At 41.5% G+C, this 20922-nt stretch overlaps 1 protein-coding gene across 7 annotated transcripts in view; it reads right to left on the bottom strand.

Moving 5' to 3' along the window:
• Positions 1–20922, bottom strand: part of LOC101741233 (papilin) — a 140102-nt gene that overhangs the window by 28919 nt on the left and 90261 nt on the right. For all 7 annotated transcript variants that reach the window (XM_038020282.2, XM_012689259.4, XM_038020279.2 and 4 more), the window contains exons 7-29: positions 19359–19439; positions 18639–18811; positions 16928–17060; positions 15855–16077; positions 14432–14552; positions 13776–13955; positions 12175–12351; positions 11132–11317; positions 10184–10322; positions 8799–8905; positions 8379–8415; positions 7006–7074; positions 5841–5963; positions 3746–5596; positions 3589–3639; positions 3366–3503; positions 2761–2971; positions 2287–2363; positions 1829–2041; positions 1339–1512; positions 774–891; positions 291–577; positions 12–188 (exon numbers count right to left, since the gene is read on the bottom strand). In XM_038020282.2, coding sequence (XP_037876210.1) covers positions 12–188; positions 291–577; positions 774–891; positions 1339–1512; positions 1829–2041; positions 2287–2363; positions 2761–2971; positions 3366–3503; positions 3589–3639; positions 3746–5596; positions 5841–5963; positions 7006–7074; positions 8379–8415; positions 8799–8905; positions 10184–10322; positions 11132–11317; positions 12175–12351; positions 13776–13955; positions 14432–14552; positions 15855–16077; positions 16928–17060; positions 18639–18811; positions 19359–19439 — 5046 coding nt within the window. The remainder of the gene's footprint in view (positions 1–11; positions 189–290; positions 578–773; positions 892–1338; positions 1513–1828; positions 2042–2286; positions 2364–2760; positions 2972–3365; positions 3504–3588; positions 3640–3745; positions 5597–5840; positions 5964–7005; positions 7075–8378; positions 8416–8798; positions 8906–10183; positions 10323–11131; positions 11318–12174; positions 12352–13775; positions 13956–14431; positions 14553–15854; positions 16078–16927; positions 17061–18638; positions 18812–19358; positions 19440–20922) is intronic.

Consider the following 20922-nt stretch of genomic DNA (forward strand, 5'->3'; position numbering starts at 1 on the left):
CAATTTTATACCTTTCGGTGACGGTTGCACGCAGACGTCGTCACACTCTTCTTTCGTGGCGAACCTGTTACCGTTCCCATCACTTCCTCCGTACCAGAACCTTGAGCAGCCGCCATATTCCATATCGTAATACCAGTAGACGGAGTAGTCGCGGCCTGAACCACGGTCTTTTGCCAGACTGCACGCAACTGTGAGCGATCATAAAATGTTAACCAAGGAAATCTATTGTTTGAAATTAAAGATTCTAGTTCTACGCATAAAGTGTAAATCATAATGGATCCGAATGTTACCTTGTTTATTTTCTGGAATATCAGTGCATCCGAAGAACTTGGGTCCTTCAGCCAGTGTTTGGCCGTCAGGGCAACATCCGTATTTGCTAGTCGAACAGTCGCAGCCTCCAAGATTTGGTCCAGTAGCGTGGGTCTCTCCGTCACCACAGCATCCATATTGTGATTGCTCACAGCGACAACCCTGCAGCCCCGGACCCTTCGAGATGGTGACGCCATCGGGACAACAACCGAACTGGTAAGTGTGGCAACCGCAACCTTCTCTGTCAGGACCCGTAGCTGGTGTGTGCCTGGATACAAACCATTTAAACTTTCAATTTGGCCTCATTCGATTTTTAAAAAAATGGATTGACTACTAGTTATATAGGTATAATGCAGTACAACAAACTGTCTTAAAGATGTTATTAAAATTGAACATTTCAATAACAATTGTCAATATTTTTGTGACATTCTTGGAAGTTATCTAAATTGCTGTGATAAAGGTACCTGTCAGGGCAGCACCCGTGGGTGGTGTGCTCACAGCCACAACCCTCGTTGGCAGGTCCACGGGCGTATGTTGTGTTATCAGGACAGCAGCCGAAGCGGCCGTAATGACAATCACAACCTGGAAACATTAAACACAACTTAGTCGCTGGAGGGAGCCTCTAGTGCATAGTCGTAGTCCTGCAAACATTTGCCGAACGAACCCCGTATTAATTTGGTAAGACCTTCTATTTTTCCAAAGGTTTTACTCATACTAAAATGAGCGTTTGTTAAAATTAGTTTTCTCTCTCTCTTCAATCGGTCCCTCATTGCTGAGGATCGTGACTCCGTCCGATTCCGTCAACCAGCTGTCTCCATCGATCCCGTTCTGTAGCTTGGTGGAGTTCGTCACTGACAGGTATTTTCAGTTCTTCCGCTATTTGGTCCGAACATCGTTTGGGACCTTTAACCCTAGGCTTTTTTCCCTCGATTTTACCGGTCACCACAAATTATTAATTATTGTTAATAATTATATAAATAATTAATTATTAACTCCAGGTTTTTATTAACACAAATGCAAATTTGAAACCTGCAAAGTTCGGTCCGTCAGCAACCTTGAAGTTATCTGGACAGCACCCAAATGGATAAATCAGGCAGCATCCTTCGCCGTCCGGACCGTGGGCCGGAGTCACATCGTCAGGACAACATCCGAACCTTGACGTAGCGCAGGTCAGTGGGCAGCCCTTCATTTCGGCGTCTTCGGCTAAATTACAAAACGAAGATAGCAATGAATCCGCTGTTTCATTAGCGAAATAAAAAGTCCAAAAATCTTAATAAGCCCACCTGAACGCCTGAATTATGTTTATCATACCTCACTGTTTGAGGGACTAGGCAAATAATTGTTCGGCATTGAGACCATTCGGGAACTTTTGTATCAAATAATACCTTATGCATTATTGTAGTCAATAAATCGGGATGCGGATGTGCACCTAGGTCGTTTTCGCAAAGCGGTACAAAAATGTATTGTGGTCTATTGAATATGGTGTTCTATTGGATTTATTGATCAGACGAGAACCCACCTGGCGTATGATTATCAGGACAGCAACCGAACTTAGTAGCGTTGCAGGGACACCCTGCTGGACCAGGAGCCGAGGCCGCAGTCTGGTTGTCGTAGCAACATCCGAAGGCGGATCCAGCGCAGTCTTCGCCCGACACGGTGGTGCTGTGGACGGCCTCCTCCGTACCGGCGCTGCTGGTCTCCGATGACGTTTCAGTTTCAGTTACTGTTTCAGCTGTAATTTTAATGCTACTCACAAAACGTGTTCAAATTCTAGCTTAACGATTAATTTAACGAAAGTAATGATCTGTAGTCGTAGGTTCGTTCTAATTAAACTGGTATTTCTACGACTATGGATTAAAAATTGTGTACTTGAATTAGGTATAGACTAGACACTTTAGAATAGCATACGTACTACTGGAAATGTACCTAACAAGAAATGTGTTAAGTTCGATATTACTTTTATTAAATTTAACTTACTACTAGTCGAGTGCTCGGGACATCCTGAAAAGTCGGGACCCGTAGCTTCAGTCTCTCCATCTGCACAGCAGCCATACCTACGAGCATAACAATAACAGATAAGACTTGCCAAAGTGACGCGTTTACTGACTAAAATAATCATTAGGCGATATAGGACTATAAACAGATGGAGCTTCTAAGCATCCATTTACGTTAAGTGTGTTTGAGTTAAAGCATTTTTTATTCATCGATATTTTTAAAGTAGGCTAAGCAACAAATGCTTTTTCGCACAACTAAAATTTCATTTTACCGAACTTGAAACACAGTACCAATGGAAATATGATCAAACAAGATAATATTTGAGAATTGCTTAATAGATATTGAGGTATCTATCGCCCCATGACATTACGTTTTAATTTTATTTCCAAAAAGAACGCATTTATATTTTAAGTAAAAACAGTATTCCTAATTATAAAGTACAGCCGGAATACTCACGGAGCGAGCTTGCACGCGGGTGGCATGGGTGGACATCCTTCCTGGTCGTTGCCTCCTGCTGCCGTTTTATTATCCGAGAGACAACAACCAAACAAGGATTCTGCGCACAGCGACGGAGGACAACCCTTCTCTTCTGGTCCAAGAGCTGCGGATACTCCGTCAGAACAGCATCCAAATCTGGTTTCTTTGCAAGTTCGTACTTTTTCGCAGCCTATAAGATATTTCATATAAGGTCATTTGTTAAGTCTAACGCAAATACATTTTAAGACTTAATTTAAACAAGTGTGGTTACGCGACTTCTTCGCCGAAATGAGAGACACATGTTATTTATTGATCAAATTGTTTCAACACTATGTGTGGTTATTACGGCCTCACTCTTACATTTGGAATAAAATGTATTAGTTGGATAAGTTTAATCAAAGTTTTTTAAACAAGAAAATTCGATCCGGTTCCGTTAGGTTACTACGAATGTGTTTGTTTTATTCAACTCCCACGTGTATATTCCAATTCCAACACGTAGGGTGATTCAAACTTGATTCCAAAAAAGGTTCTGAATATCTGGATGCAATTTCAGTACAAGCAAAACAGTGGTCCTACAGACTCACCTTCGTCGAAGGGTCCAGAAGCGGCAGTTCTTTTATCTGGGCAGCATCCGAATTTAGTGGTGGCACATTTAACGTTCCTTCTCCTGCAATGTCGCTTGGTGTAGCCCGGAACGAATGTTACCGCCCAATTTCGCAACGCTAAAAATGAATACGTATATATAAGTTATGATTGTATATTTTTAGAACTAATTAATAGTATGCTATACTAGAAGTGGACACTTACTAACGCCACGCGTCATTTCACTTTCATCAAATACGTTTGCTGTCGAGCTTTCTGTGAATAAAAAAATATGAATTTTGATATTGAATTTCTTTAATAGTAGCAGTGAACTCGACATCCAATTTAAGCTAAAATGACTGTTTTGAAAATTCATAATTACCTTCCGTGGATCCTGTTATTACAGTAACCGATTCTGTGGTTCCCTCTGACACAGAAGATGTTGAGGTACCGGATTCTGTTGTTTCTTCTGAAACTGATGACGTCGGCGTGCCAGACTCTGTTGTTTCTTCTGAAACTGATGACGTTGGTGTGCCAGACTCTGTTGTTTCTTCTGAAACTGATGACGTTGGTGTGCCAGACTCTGTTGTTTCTTCTGAAACTGATGACGCTGGTGTTCCAGACTCTGTTGTTTCTTCTGATACTGATGAAGTTGCTGTGCCAGACTCTGTTGTTTCTTCTGATACAGACGATGTTGGTGTTCCAGACTCTGTTGTTTCTTCTGATACAGATGAAGTTACTGTGCCAGACTCTGTTGTTTCTTCTGAAATAGATGACGTCGGTGTGCCAGACTCTGTTGTTTCTTCTGATACAGATGATGTTGGGGTGCCAGACTCTGTTGTTTCTTCCGATACAGATGACGACGGTGTGCCAGACTCTGTTGTTTCATCTGATACAGATGACGTTGGTGTGCCAGACTCTGTTGTTTCTTCTGAAACTGATGACGCTGGTGTTCCAGACTCTGTTGTTTCTTCTGATACAGATGACGTCGGTGTGCCAGACTCTGTTGTTTCTTCTGATACAGATGACGTCGGTGTGCCAGACTCTGTTGTTTCTTCTGAGACAGATGATGTTGGTGTGCCAGACTCTGTTGTTTCTTCTGACACAGATGATGTTGGTGTGCCAGACTCTGTTGTTTCTTCTGATACAGATGACGTCGGTGTGCCAGATTCTGTTGTTTCTTCTGAAACTGATGACGCTGGTGTTCCAGACTCTGTTGTTTCTTCTGATACGGATGACGTTGGTGTGCCAGACTCTGTTGTTTCTTCTGAAACTGATGACGCTGGTGTTCCAGACTCTGTTGTTTCTTCTGATACAGATGATGTTGGTGTGCCAGACTCTGTTGTTTCTTCTGATACAGATGACGTCGGTGTGCCAGACTCTGTTGTTTCTTCTGACACAGATGATGTTGGTGTGCCAGACTCTGTTGTTTCTTCTGACACAGATGATGTTGGTGTGCCAGACTCTGTTGTTTCTTCTGAAATAGATGACGTCGGTGTGCCAGACTCTGTTGTTTCTTCTGATACAGATGATGTTGGGGTGCCAGACTCTGTTGTTTCTTCCGATACAGATGACGACGGTGTGCCAGACTCTGTTGTTTCATCTGATACAGATGACGTTGGTGTGCCAGACTCTGTTGTTTCTTCTGAAACTGATGACGCTGGTGTTCCAGACTCTGTTGTTTCTTCTGATACAGATGATGTTGGTGTGCCAGACTCTGTTGTTTCTTCTGATACAGATGACGTCGGTGTGCCAGACTCTGTTGTTTCTTCTGACACAGATGATGTTGGTGTGCCAGACTCTGTTGTTTCTTCTGACACAGATGATGTTGGTGTGCCAGACTCTGTTGTTTCTTCTGATACGGATGACGTTGGTGTGCCAGACTCTGTTGTTTCTTCTGATACAGATGACGTTGGTGTGCCAGACTCTGTTGTTTCTTTTGAAACTGATGACGCTGGTGTTCCAGACTCTGTTGTTTCTTCTGATACAGATGACGTTGGTGTGCCAGACTCTGTTGTTTCTTCTGATACAGATGACGTCGGTGTGCCAGACTCTGTTGTTTCTTCTGACACAGATGATGTTGGTGTGCCAGACTCTGTTGTTTCTTCTGACACAGATGACGCTGGTGTTCCAGACTCTGTTGTTTCTTCTGATACGGATGATGTTGGTGTGCCAGACTCTGTCGTTTCTTCTGATACAGATGATGTAGGTGTGCCAGACTCTGTTGTTTCTTCTGAAATTGATGAGATATTTTTTGTTATCGATGTTATATCTTATTTATATTATTTATATGGCTTATTTGATTATTAAAGGAAAAAAATAAAATAAAACTGAAAAGGAATACTAGTTAAGCAATTGGGATTTTTCGGACATGATCGATTGCCAATGATTAGTTATTGAATACTGAACATTGACATAGGTTTTATAAGGTTTAGCTACTAAAAATAAGTGTGATGAACTTTAAAAACCTTCCGAACCTTGGGTTGACGCAGTCACGTCTTCGGTTTCACTCGTATTTATCAAATCAACAAATGTAGTGTCGCTCGATGAGTAGCCTGAACCTTCGACAGTAAGCAACTCGTCCGTTGAGAAAGTCGATTCTGAGGTCAATACAAATTGGTTATTTTACAAAGGCATTGAACAAAAAAATTTTGTTGAAAAAAAAAAATTTATGATTGGAAGGTTACTGGTGGTCTGAAGGCCTTTCCAGCTTCACCAGGAGAGGTGGGCGACCAAAGGCTCAGCCAGGAGGGGTGGGATTTGCTAACAGCTGCCCGAGCGCTTCCGAAGGAGACCTAGCAGCTCAAGAGCAGCTGCTTCGCGAATGAATCTACTACCGGATCGTAATCGCGACCCGCTGAGAAGATCCGGCGAGAAACTCAGCGAGCTGATTCATTGGTTAGGTTGCACGGCGAACTCTTTGTCGAGTTCGACGAGTACGGTTACCGGGGTCCATAAGCCTGCTCCTGGTATTAGAGCTGGAGGCGTCATGGTTTCTATCGTTAAGGATATGGGGGTGTGTGTATAATCAAAAAGTTATTCAAAAGGCCTCTACGGGCGGATTCAAATAATCGTATTACTGTTGGGCAGTTTTCCAAGTCTGAAGTACAGGCGACAAATGCTGGACTTGCTCTGTATTTTTGTTTTTTACTTATATGATATTCATTGAATATGCTACAAACGAAATACTGCGCTACATACGTTTTACTGTTATTCAAGTTAAGACTTGCTGATGTTGTCAGGTGTAAATGAAACCTTTAAGCGCGAACCATCGATAGATCGACTCTTTATTAATGCATATAAAGCGCGGAGCGTCGGAATACCGACTATTGCGCAGTTTGGTCATGGGTGTTAGGTATCGATCTATACAGTCGCGTCTTAGCGCGCGCGAGTATTTAACGAATTTAGTATTGATTTTTGTATTTTTTTTAAGTTAAAGTTTTTATTAGGTACCTTTGATCAACAATACAATCTTTGATCGAAGTTGTATTGTTGATCGAGGTTAGGTACCTACTTTTTTTCAAAAATCCTTTACCAATTTCTGCAAGATATATGAAAATAAGCTCAGCACTAAAAGGGTTAAATGTGCTTTTGTTAATACGGTAATTTGCAGTTTGGATTTCATAAACAATTCATTGTTACCTGTTCCGGAGCCAATTTCAGGGAACGTTGATTCGAGATCTAAACTTGTAAAGTATCCTGAGCCTTCGCCTGCGAAAACAGAATTGAGCTCGTATTCAGGACTTGATAAAGCCAATTCCATTTAGAATTGGTCGATCAATTTCAAGGTGGGTGGCGCATTTACGTTGTGGATGTCCATGGGCTCCAGTAACCACTTAACACCAAGTGGGCTGTGAGCTCGTCTACACATCTAAGCAATAAAAAATAAATAAATAAAATTACATCTAGATATTTATTCCAAAAAATTGTTATACAACTTTTTTTGCTTAGAATGGTACCACCCACCTTGAAACATTAGTTCTAAGTCTCGGTTTGTGCAGTACAAATGCTGCCGGAACCACCTGGAACGCATTCCACTACCCTACTTATTTTTATTGTTTCGTCGTAGAAATAAATAAGCGTGGTGGTACCTACTCGTGGGAGTTTCTAAGTCGTCCTACCAACAGGATTAGCAAGTTTTTTTTATAACACGATGTTTTCCATTCATCTTGGATGTAATTCGTGAACTTCGTTCGTTCGTTAATAAGTAAGTATTTTATTAAAAGATTTGGTATTTGCCGGCGGGATCACATCGCTCGACATGAGTGGTTGGTAGCCTAAGGGGCTATTTCGAATATGCGCTTTCTGATAAGTGAGCTTACGAAGCTCCACCTGGGAGGTCTTAGTAGCATTGGCCCAAGCAAGACAAGTGCTTGGCTGAATTTACCACTGGATCAGATTGCGACCCATTGAAAGTCGTCGTGGCCTAAAGGATAAGACGTCCGGTGCATTCGTGTTGAGCGATACACCGATGTTCGAATCTAAGGCGGGTACCAATTTTTGTAATGAAATACGCACTCAACAAATATTCACGATTGGCTTCCACGGTGAAGGAATAACATCGTGTAATAAAAATCAAACCCGAAAAATTATAATTTGCGTAATTACTGGTAGTAGGACCTCTTGTGAGTCCGCACGGGTAGGTACCACCACCCTGCCTATTTCTGCCGTGAAGCAGTAATGCGTTTCGGCTTGAAGGGTGGGACAGCATTATGTACTGTAACTATACTTGAGACCTTAGAACTTAAATCTCAAGGTGGGTGGCGCATTTACGTTGTAGATGTCTATGGGTTCCAGTAACCGCTTAACATCAGGTGGGCTGTGAGCTCGTCCAACCCTCTAAGCAATAAAAAAAGAAATTGGCGAGAAACTCAGTGGGTTGTGTCTATGGACTAGGTTGCAAGTCGAACTCTTCGTCGAATTCGACGAGCATCGTATCCTTTAGGACACGATGACTTCTTATGTACCACAAGACGTTATTAAATATTTTCAGTTGGGTATCAATTTAAACTCACTAAAAGCTGGCTGGTCACTGAACATGGTCTCGTCAATCTGTAAGCAAAATTTTTTTTTTATTTTTCCGTAACTTCCTCGCCAATCCAGTTTTGCTGAAGCTACTTTAAATATCTCAAAAAAAAATATCGGATTATTGAATCTTGATATTCCCAATTCCTAATAGTCTGTGGGAATTAAAGAATAGCAAAAGGCAAACCTGCCTAATTAAAAACAAATGGTGACACGTTTTTAATTTACTTTCAATAGTTCATAATATAGGTGCCTAAAATGATTCGTTGTACAGTGAAAATAATGACTAAGGACTAATTGATAGTAGAAGAAACAAATATGCAATAAAAAAGAGAAATGAATGCTTTACTTGAAACAGATTCGAAATCGAGCAAATTTCTTCTAGATTTGAAAACAATAAACAGACAAACCACAAAATTGGTGTCTGCTTCTAGATTGACTCCTTCAAATCCTTCCTCTTCGATACAATCGTTGTACAATTCATAATCTTCGTCGATTATCGGCGTAGATTTTTTATCTGAAATTCAAATCCATAAGGAACTTAGTATTTAAAAGACCCGCTAAAAATCTATATATATAAAAATGAATTGCTGTTCGTTAGTCTCGCTAAAACTCGATAACGGCTGGACCGATTTAGCTAATTTTGGTGTTGAATTATTTGCAGAAGTCCAGAGAAGGTTTAAAAGGTAGATAAATATGAAAATTTACGGAATAAAATAAAATAACAATTTTGTTTTCCCTTTGATGTGTCCCCCGTCGGTCGGATTCCTTTTGTTGTTTTAATTTATTTTTTTTATACAAAAGTTCAGGTCTTTTATTTGTCGATTGAGGCACTAAGAAGTCTGCCGGGTCAGCTAGTTAATAAATATAATTCGACGGGGAAAGGCTGTTTGGTTTAAGCAACATTTACTTACTCCTGTAACTTAACAGGATAGCCATATAAAGTTTAAAATTTGGAAACAAAATTCATAACAAAAAAAAAACCTTCTTCAACTATATGAATGGACTAAACTTAATTGAAGTTCAATTAAAAATATCAAACATATTGATGCTCATACATATGCACCAAATAAAACGCACCTTTAATTACAAAGATAAGTGTCGGGTATTAATCGATATGTCACTTGAACCGAATAGCCTTTCACTCCTCGATATACATAATATATTGTGTAAATAAATATTTTGTTGTAGAATATACACCTAGTATTAACTTAAGCCTCTCAAAATATTGAACCTTTCTATTATCAAATTCAGCCAGCTAACTCTTAGTTTTTTTTTCAAATCACAAGACAGTGATCGCGCAATGGGTGATATGAACATTACTTTGATGTGGGCAGTACACAATTGCTTTCTCTACACATCATCATCATTATCATCAACATCAGCTTAGCATAGGACATACATAGGCCTCTCTAATTGCTCGCCACTGAGCGTGATCCGCAGCTTCTCTCGTCCAGCTCCTCCCAGCCACCCTACGCAGATCACTCGACCGAGCCTGAGGGCGTCCTGCACTCCAATTCGCGGTCTCCACTCAAGAACGCGTTTACCCCAACAACTATCAGTTGTCCGACTAATATGGCTAATATCACTCTACACAATTGGGTCTTAAGGTATTGTAACAAAAACATTTTCGCAACATACATTTATCATTACTGCACACAATACCTCCAGTCGCACACCACAATATATTGAAGAGGTTTCAAAGAAAAAGGTCTAATAGTTCACTGACGAAGCTTCCGAAATGTACGTTTCTTAAATCTATAATACTTTATGTCTATTGTGTGGGCGTACTAACCGAGTGCCTCGCAGGACTGCTCATTGCATGAGCCCGCGGAGTCCGGGAGGGACTTCTTGGGACAATCTGAGAATTCTTTCCCTCCTCTGAGGCACACGACGCTGCGGAACCGCAAGCCCTTCCCACATGACTTCGTGCACTGCAATATTTGATTTTGTTAACAACATTTCCTTTTCTTCTTCGGTTTCTAATTAGACTTAGACATGATCAAAGCTGTAATTTTATGGCTTGTGGCGGGTAGCCACCACAGAACACAAGATATTTGACAGATGCGTGAATCTCGCTTACGACATTTTAAAGATAAATTTGTATATAAATAAATATATACAAGTTCCGAACAACAACATTCGGGCTCTCGCCGAACCCGTCGCTAGCGACGAAGAGCTCGACGAGTAAATTAACCGACAGACACAGCCCACTGAGTTTCGCGCCGGATCTTCTCAGTGGGTCGCGTTTCCGGTCTGGTGGTAGATTCTGCGAAACACTGCTCTCGCTAGGGCCAGTGTTAGCAATACTTCCGGTTTGAGCCCCGCGAGCTCACCTACTCGCCCGGTTACGCTGACATAGCCTCACAAGGCCATCAGCTTAGGTAGGAATTAAAAACAAAAAAACAACATTCGGGCCGTTGGTCTACCGAGCAATATTAGCCGCTCGGTGGAAGATCTTCCCTTTGTCGTATACCTACCGCAGGCTATCTAGCGTTTTTATTTTATTGTCATTAGATTATTTCCGACAGTTTGAATATTTAGGGAAAGAAGCAAAGTTTTGTTATATTTACCTAAATCAACATTTAGCAGTCACAGTGAATACTGCATCTTTATAAATATTAATCGTTCAAGTTTGTACATATGAATTATTATGAAAAAGAAACAAATTAAATATGACTTCATATTGCAATTGAAATAATTGAGTCTCCAAAATTGAGTAGAGTAATTTGTTCCTACTGACCTCCGACCAGGGAGCCGCGTACCACTTGGACGGGCACTTCTCTTCTGGAACTTCGCAAGGCTTCGAGTCGTTGTATTTTTCTTCTTTGGGACAATTGCTGTCGTCCACTTTCATTACCGAAGCTCCATCGAATTTACCACAGAACACTCGTCGAGTTTTCTTTCCCACGCCGCATTCTACTGAGCACTGACAATGAAAGGAGTCATTAATATTTACGACGTAATTTCACATTAAAGGCTATGTTTAATCATTTAGATTGATTGAGAAAATTAATTCTTTTACCACGACGATTATTTTAGGATTCGATTAGTCAAAACCATTAGTCGCACTATTTCCATGGTACCTAGAGTGTGGGATTGTAGCAGGAATTGCGTTTTGTGATTAATTTTAATTTTCAAAATCTTTCTTTCAAGCGAAGTAGCGTGACATAAAAAACTAATAGCTACATATGTTTTCAAAATTATGGATTTTAACGAATTTTTCCTTCAAGGCTTATAACGTGTAACGTGTTGATTTAAAGTTTTTAGTTAAATTAAAATTAATTAGCTATTTAACACAAAAATAATTTCATCATCATCATCGTCAACAGCCCACAGTCGTCAACATAGGCCTCTCCCAATCCACACCACTGAGCCAGGTCTACGGCTCTCCTCATCCAATTCTTGCCGGCCACCGTGCGGAGGTCATCGCACCACCTAGCCAGGGGGCGTCCCACGTTACGTCTTCCGCTGCGCGGTCTCCACTCGAGAACCCGTCTGCTCCAGCGATCGTCAGTCTTACGGCATATATGGCCAGCCCACTGCCACTTCAGCTTGCTGACTCTTTGAGCTATGTCGATGGCTTTAGTTCTCTGTCGAATAATCTCATTCCGGATTTTATCCTTCAGAGAAACTCCGAGCATGGCTCTTTCCATGGCTCGCTGAGCGACTTTGAGCTGACTTTGAAGTTTAAGTTAATAATTTAATTAAGAAAAATTCATAAAAGTTACTAAATCAAATAGTGCGAAAACTTCAAAGACTTAAATAATTTGTTATATAAATTACCTTGCTCCACTGAGTGGCGTACCACTGCACTTGGCACGCGGGCAGCTTGTCCTTGTCGCAGGGCTCCTCCAGCGCCGGGGTCGGGTGGTAAGAACAAAAGCTCGAGTTGACCACTCGGTAGTCTTTGGTCACGCACTGCGCCACGCGACTGCGGACCGTGGCCAGACAGGTGTCGCACTGATAACAATATTTTTATTCATTACTAGCTGACCCGGCAGACTTCGAAGTGCCTTAATCGATAAATAAAATACCTAAACTTTTGTATAAAATAAACTTAAAACAAACAAAAGGAATCCGTCCGACGAGGGACACATCAAAGGAAAAACAAAACTGTTATTTTTATTTAATTCCGAGCATTTTGATATTTATCTACCTTTTAAACCTTCTCTGGACTTCCACAAATAATTCAAGGCCAAAATTAGCCAAATCGGTCCAGCCGTTCTCGAGTTTTATCGAGACTAACGAACAGCAATTCATTTTTATATATATAGAAGATACAAGATGACTAATTAGCCCACTGAGTTCGCGTTTCCGATTCGGTGGTAGATTCTGCGAAGCACTGCTCTCGCTAGGGCCAGTGTTAGCAACACTATCGGTTTGAGCCCCGCGAGCTCACCTACTCGCGATGTTACGCTGACATAGCCTCTCAAAGCTATCAGCTTAGGATGAAAAAAAAAGACTAATGAATCACTTGAAAAAATGAATTGCGGTCCTAAGACTAATGTAATATAAGACTATACGTCCAATACTGAGCCTCAAAGAGTTAAATATTGTGTAAGTCATAGGATAGATTGAATTCTATCCAAAAAACGAATGGAGCACAAATCACTGCAAGAAGATTTAGAATAATAAACTCTCAAGATCTGCTACAAATTGATCGTGGTGGACATGTTAGCGCAGAAGGCCTGTGATCTTCTCAAAATTTTAACAGACAGATCACAGTATTGAAGAAGAAAAAAACAATTGTTTGTTTTAAGTAATATAAATAAAAGACGACGTTGATACTACCAAAAAATATTACGATATTGTTTTAGTATTACTTTAAATGACCGTGAATTGAGAATGAATTTTGAAGGGTGGGACAGCCGTTGTAACTTTACTGAGACCTTAGAACTTATGTCTCAAGGTGGGTGGCGCATTTACGTTGTGGATGTCTATGGGCTCCAGTAACCACTTAACACCTGGTGGGCTGTGAGCTCGTCCACCCAGCTAAGCAATAAAAAAAAAATGAGTTACTTTTTAACCGACTTCAAAAAAGGATGACGTTTGACTGGGTGAATCGATTTTGATGGTTCTTTTTTATTAGAAAGCTGACGTTACCCGTGTGGTCCCATTTCAATTTCCATGGTATCCATGATAATGGCATCCATGAGAAAACCATATAAGTCTTAAATTTGCATTAAGTACGTGCGCGACAATGATTATTGTTTTTAGTGTATATTAATTTGTTTTGGAATACCTTTTTGTTTCTATTTGAAGTCGGTTTTTGTTAAAGCATGTCTATTTACAATTATCTCAATTGAAAAGTCTCAGATTAAAGTAGCTGTAATAAATAAACAAGAGAGAGATTAAAAAAGTGGTACTTTAATAACGAGACTTACGCCCGTCCACTCAGACACCATCCAGTCGACGCCCTCGCACGGCTCCAACTCGCAGGGTTGGCGGTCAAGGGGCTTCTCCTCCGAACACTCGTCGTCGCTCAAAACGTTGATCCGACCGTTGTTCTTCTGGTAGCAGACCACTTGTCTCGTCTGCTGTCCGCTACCGCACAGCTTGTCGCACTACAGAATTGGAGAACAATGTTGTCACGATCATGTTTACTGGCATCATGATCATGGTTACTGGTGGTAGGACCTCTTGTTTACTGGTGGTAGGACCTCTTGTTTACTGATGGTAGGACCTTTTGTGAGTCCGCACGGGTAGGTACCACCACCCCACCTATTTCTGCCGTGAAGCAGTTATGCGATTCGGTTTGAAGAGTGGGGCAGCTGTTGTAGCTATACTTGAGACATTAGAACTTATATTTCAAGGTGGGTGGCGCATTTACGGTTGTAGAAGTTGTTGTAAAAAAAAAGCCAAGTAAATTTTAATAACAAAATAAATCAAGATAGTTTTGGATTACATAATAAAAAGTGAAGTCATATAAATAAATGGAAATGTGCACAATCCAATGAATTCTTCTATGTTTTGCTTAAAGCAGTATGCTACCATGAAAAACACTTATTGTTAAATTTCTTTATCTGATCTAAAAACTTACTGGCTTCCAGGGTGAGATGAACCAGGTCGGGCAAGCGGCGTCAACGTTGCACGATTCGTAGAGAGCTGGCTTTGGACCGAGGAGATCGAAGCACTCCTTATCGTCCACTACTGAAGGGAGTCTGGAGGCAACAGGGAAACCATGTTAAAGGATCTTACACGATGGCAGTGTCCGGTTATTATGGAGAAGTTGGTGGATGCGGCGACTACGGTCTCCTCACGCTATCGGTTTTTTTTTCCTACCTATACTGATAGCCTTGAGAGGTTATTTCAGCTTCGCCCTAACGTGTAGGTGAGCTCACGGGGCTCAAACCGGAGTGTTGCTAATACTGGCCCTAGCAAGAGCAGTGCTTCGCAGAATCTACCACCGGATCGGAAACGCGACCCACTGAGAAGATCCAGCGAGAAACTGAGTGAGCTGTGTCTATGGGTTAATTCGCTCGTCGAGCCCTTCGTTGCAAGCGACGGGTTCGACAAGGATGGTGAACGGTGCTTGTGGTACCCAAAAGTACCGTTAATGGGTCGGATTATTGGTAATAACCTCATCTTTTTCAGACATTTGATTACTTCACGTCTAGTCTTCTCAAGGAGGCTTGATGTCAAGCGACTGACTGTAGAATATAATTATTAAGGTATACAGCGAATCTATTTAAAGCTAGACACTAGCCAGGAAAAAATCTCTCATTTAGAAGAAAAGTCTAGACAGATTGTAGTGTGTTTTCCAATCACTGTGTTTTTATATTGCATAGATATATGTAAGAGTCAACGATGAGAGCTTTCAGTTAGCTAGCTCTGATCTAATTAGAAGTAGCTACTAGCCAGTACTATTTAATTCCTGATTGTCGATTCTTAAGCGTAATTAATGGTCGTTCGTGTATTGAACAATGAAAATTTAAAATTAGACATTAGTATTTATGTATCTCGATTTCTCGCGTGACATCCTTGAGCTTCAAATCGTACACATTAACCCTTTGACTCCCGTGTAGGTCACCGATACCCTACGTGGCGCACTGAAGTAAATTATGTCGATTTCTGTTACTAAGGCGCCTAGATTGCCTTTAAATTTACCTTCTTATGTTTTTAATGAATGTTTTAGTCTTTTAGGTCTCATAAAAATATATTCAATCTCAGTATCTTCGAATTCGTTTTACCCAGAGTCTATTAGATATTCCGGCGCTTTAGTAACAGAAATGGACATAAATACATCAGTGCGCCACGTAAGACACCGTTTACCCAAACAGCAGTCAAAGTGTTAAATATTACCAATATTGATTTAAATATAAGCTAAGTTTTTTTTTTATTGCCCTTGTAGGCAGAGGAGTATACGGCCCACCTGATGGTGAGTAGTTATCGTCGCCCATGGATTTCAGCAAAGCCAGGGGCAGAGCCAAGCCGCTGCCTACCGTCTCTAATGTTAAACATACCCATTCGTGATGATCTTCTCGCAGCGAACCTCCCGCGATCTGGTCCCGTCCTTGCCGCATCTCTTAGAGCAGCGACTCCAGTTACCGGGGACCCACTGGGGTGGACACGCTTGCGTGTTACAGGTTTGGTTTGTGGCCGGCTTTAGGCCGTCGTCGCAGAGACCCTCATCCACGACTTCTAGCTCTTCACGGGAACGGCAAGTCACGTCGCGGCTTTGAATCCCTATAGTAGAGTTCGTAATTTAGTCCAAAGCTATTTATGGCCTTTGATGTATCGACCAGTGTACTATTTGGGGAGTTTTGTGAGTCCGCGCGGGTAGGTACCACCGCCTATACTGAGACCTTAGAACTTATGTCTCAAGGGGGGTGGCGGCATTTATGTTGTTGATGTCTATGGGCTCCAGTAACCACTTAACACCAGGTGGGCTGTGAACTCGTCCACCTATCTAAGCAATAAAAAAAACCACATCTACGATTTGTTAAATAACTACATATATCAATCGATCCTTTAAAACATTCTAATTTTGAAAACCCCATTTAAATGCGCCCCGAGATCCAGTACTTACATACACGGGGAAATAATATAATATTAATTTACGTTAAAGCTATGGTTCGATTAAATTCGCGTATATTTCTTTTGAAGAAGACGGCAGATTGGCAATTCATTTGTTGTGTGCAATACAATAATATAATACATATAATAATTCACCCAACTATCACTTTGAAAACGGCTTTCATTGAAATTTTACCACATCTTTAGAATAGAGATTTAAAAGAACCTCTTAGATAACACTTAGTACTCAACACCGGTAAAAATAAATCTTCTAAATCTAAAATTGGAATTGGGATTTTTTTTTTTTCAATTAACACCTACTCCTAACTCCGTAAGTTCACAACCTTCGGATGCTGAGTTCCTAGTGCAAGCCATTACAAAGTGAAGTCTCCTATCGGTGAGGCAGACATGACAGACTCAATTTTATGCTAATCCTTCTTATCCTATAACTTATCCTTCAGGTCGCAGGTAGGTTAAGTTTTTAAACTTTCATCTTTGTAAAGCGAATCAAGAAACATACCACCACCGCACGTAGCTGAACAAGATGAGAAGTTTCCGTGCACCCAGCTGTATCTCTGTGTTGGTAGCGGCGCCTTCTCAATAGGAAGACTGTATTCGTATTCCACGCCAACGTTCTCGTCTATGAGAAGCAACTGTGGAGCGTGAGAAATATATGTATAAGTGTCTTGATATAAATATAATTAGATTCAACCGTATAGGTTTAGCTTTTGAAAGAAAAAATATATAATCACATCTGGGTATAATTGAAGGAAAGAGAGGTCGAGGAAGATTCCCAACCAGGTGGACGGACATTGTCAAGGAGGCCACAAACACCAGCGTCCCGGGCGCCATTAAGCAGGCCGAATGCAGGCAACATTGCAGGAAGCTGGTGCAAAAACTGGACCGAGGTGGTCATAACCCTCAGTAATGAGGAAACGACAAAGAAGAAGAAGAGAAGGGTATAATTATGATTAAATTTTTTTAGGAACTTAACTATGAATAATTATTTGGTAATAAAAATAATAAATATTCCGTGCATTATTGATACCTTACAGACATACATACTCATACAACTTAGAAAGCCGTACTTACGATCTTTCTAGCTAAAGAATCTTACAATTACGAACGCTAAGGAACAGAAATTGAAATGAAATAAATAGTTAAATAAAACAACAAAAACTGCACTAAAACCGACTAAAAATATACAAAAAGCGAAAAATAGCGATAAATATTATACATATAACAAAACAGTAGAAACCCAGTGCCTTTACATCAGCGATCGGGGAACTTTTTTAACTATTACCCCATAATATTTTTGTGTAAGTTGATATTAGCCCATGGCGAAGAACAAAAAAAAAACCAAAATATATACTTTTTACTCACAAAAGTTTCATTTTTACCCCCAAAATTTCATTTTACCACATTTGGGGTAATTTACCCCGGTTCCCCGACCGCTGCTTTACATAGAAGAAAAGTAATTAGTCCTGGGAAATAATATAGGCTCACGTAAAATAAAGTGTAGTCCGACGAAGCTGCAGGCAGAGAGCTAGCAATATATTATATAATAATATAGTGTATATATTATATAAATATACTGGAATGTTAGTAAATTTATTGCAGACGGAATTCGTTTAAATTACAGGTAACAATCTCATTTCTTTTTTTTTTCATTTCTTCTTTATCTCTCTCTCCTAATCTATATTATATAGTTTTATAATATAAAGCTGAAGTTTGTTTGTTTGAACGCGCTAATCTCAGAAAATACTGGTCAGATTTGAAAAAATTTTCAGTATAGATAGCTCATTTATCGAGGAAGGCTATAGGCTATATAACATTACACTAAGACCAATACAAGCGGAGCACCAATAAAGAATATTTCGAAATCGGGTTTTTTTTCCCTTTTGAGAGCTTCCGCTGCATGCGCTGTAAAAACGATTAGTTTAGAAAGTTGCGCTAAAACAATCTATGACAGAATTGTTCCCCTTTAAAAGACCTAAAAAAAGTACGCGACAGCATATGTTATATGTATAAGTTAAGGTTGGCTTACTATAACTTTTTTTATGCTAACCAAATTAGTTCTAAAAAAAATTCAAGTAAAAATTTTTAAACGTTCACATTATAAAAATTTGTGAACTATTCCACGCGGACGAAGTCGCGGGTAAAAGCTAGTCTATATTATTATTATATAGTTATTTTTCGTGACCCCTAATTGAAACTATAGGAGTTCTTACTGAAAGGTACAAGGGCTCGTTGATGGGTCCCAAGGAGCGTAGTTTATCGGGAGCGGTGATCCCTTGCTGGTTGCGTTCGTAGTTCCAGAGGGCGCCGGCGATGGTCATGCTGCGGGGGAAGTCGATGTGGTAGTCACCGTTTAGGTAGTACGTGCCGTTCTTCGAGCGCAAAGCTGAAACAAACAACACAGTCGTATAAGAGCAAAACAAATTTACCTACCCTTAACACACGTCGACAGAACACCAGCCAGATGGTCGGATCTAGTAAGAGAAGCACTTGGTGGTAGTCTGTACCATGCGGTTCATGCTTTTTTTTTATTGCTTAGATGGGTGGACGAGCTCACAGCCCACCTGGTGTTAAGTGGTTATTGGAGCCCATAGACATCTACAACGTAAATACGACACCCACCTTGAGATATAAGTTCTAGGTGTCAGTATAGTTACAACAGCTGTCCCGCCATTCAAACCGAAACGCATTACTGCTTCACGGCAGAAATAAGTAGGGCGGTGGTACCTAACCGTGCGGACACACAAGAGGTCCTACCACCAGTAACCCATGACCGACCACAGTGGAAGAACGTCACATGTGGTCGCGATCCTCAGTAGTGAGGGAACGATATAGAAGATAACACACGTCTACAATGTTGATTAATCTCTTCAAAACCGATTTTATATAACAGTCATAATATAATTTAGTTTAGGTAAAAAAATACAAGTTACCCAAATAGTTGTTCGAAGGCTCTATTTCTGTTATGTAGATCGTGGTGGCGCCTTCCGGTATAAGCAGAATGTCGTTGTAGCCTGTAATACACGAACAATCCCTGAATTTCAATTGGATCGAGACGAATTGTAATTGAATGTGTAAGTGAATGTGTAATTGAAAGTGGTTACCGTCGCCAATGGACCTCAGCAATGCCCGGGGCATAGCCAAGCCGCTGCCTACCGTTAAGTACTCTCCACAAGCCCCGTTTGAAGAAGGACATGTCATAGCGCTTGGAAAACACCGTGGAGGGGAGCCCATTCCAAAGCCGAATAGTACGTGGCACAAAAGATATTTGGAAACGCACTGTGGATGAACGCAGTGGCTCCAGGTAGTATGGTGGATGGACTCTTCTCCGGAGTTTCAAATAAGATATGGAATTAGTTGCAACCGGTTATCTTTAGCGGTTCTATAGTAAGTCCAGTTAGTATAATATTAAGTACTACTTAATATTATATGGCCCTTGAGTCCGTGTAACAATCTAGAGCAATAAAATGTAAACATATTACCTCCGAACCAACAGTCAAGAAGCGAATATTTTAACCGATTCATCTGTCTGCCTGACTAAAGAGCTTTTTTTCTCAATGTCAATGCCCTTGTCGGGTGGCAAGCATCGTACTGTTACGCCGGTAAGAGTAACGCCATCTATCGCCAAATAGTCGAACGAATATCGAAGAATGTAGTAGCACCTAGAACGCTGCTGGAGTCATGGTCCAGACGGCTGGCTGATCCTTCGGCTGGTCGTAGGACCGTCGAGGCGATTCGCCCGGTCCTTGTGGATTGGGTGAATCGTGACAGAGGACGCCTCACTTTCCGGCTCACGCAGGTGCTCACTGGGCATGGTTGTTTCGGTGAGTTCCTGCACCGGATCGGAGCCGAGCCGACGGCAGAGTGCCACCATTGTGGTTGCGACTTGGACACGGCAGAGCATACGCTCGTCGCCTGCCCCGCATGGGAGGGGTGGCGCCGTGTCCTCGTCGCAAAAATAGGAACCGACTTGTCGTTGCCGAGTGTTGTGGCATCGATGCTCGGCGACGACGAGTCGTGGAAGGCGATGTTCGACTTCTGCGAGTGCACCATCTCGCAGAAGGAGGCGGCGGGGCGCGTGAGAGACGCACAATCCCGCCGCCGTCGAGCGGGGGCCAGGGAGGCGGATGTCGCCCAAGCCCTGGCCCTCTAAGTGTTTCGGGTCCCCCTCACATGTCGGTCTGGGGACCGGCGAGGGGGACCTAAGAAGACGACGTGCAAGCTGCTCTGCACGCGTTTTACGCAAGAGCATCCGGGTGATGGAAGGCCGGCTATCCTCGACCCATGCTGGTTCTGGCCCAGCGGGGTATTCCGTAGGGTAACCCACTCTAACCGGCGCCATCTAGGCGGGCTTCGGACAGTCTGCCGACCGAGAGGGCTGGTGGTCGTGGCGCCGACGACCGCCAGTCCGGCGTCCCGAGGGGGAGGGTGATGGAAGAGATGTGCTCCGCACTAAACGCTTCACTTTCCCCCCTTTGCCTTGTTATGAGTTCTGTC

The sequence above is a fragment of the Bombyx mori genome, chromosome 25 (genome assembly GCF_030269925.1).
Source record: "Bombyx mori chromosome 25, ASM3026992v2".
In the NCBI taxonomy this organism is placed as follows: domain Eukaryota; kingdom Metazoa; phylum Arthropoda; class Insecta; order Lepidoptera; family Bombycidae; genus Bombyx; species Bombyx mori.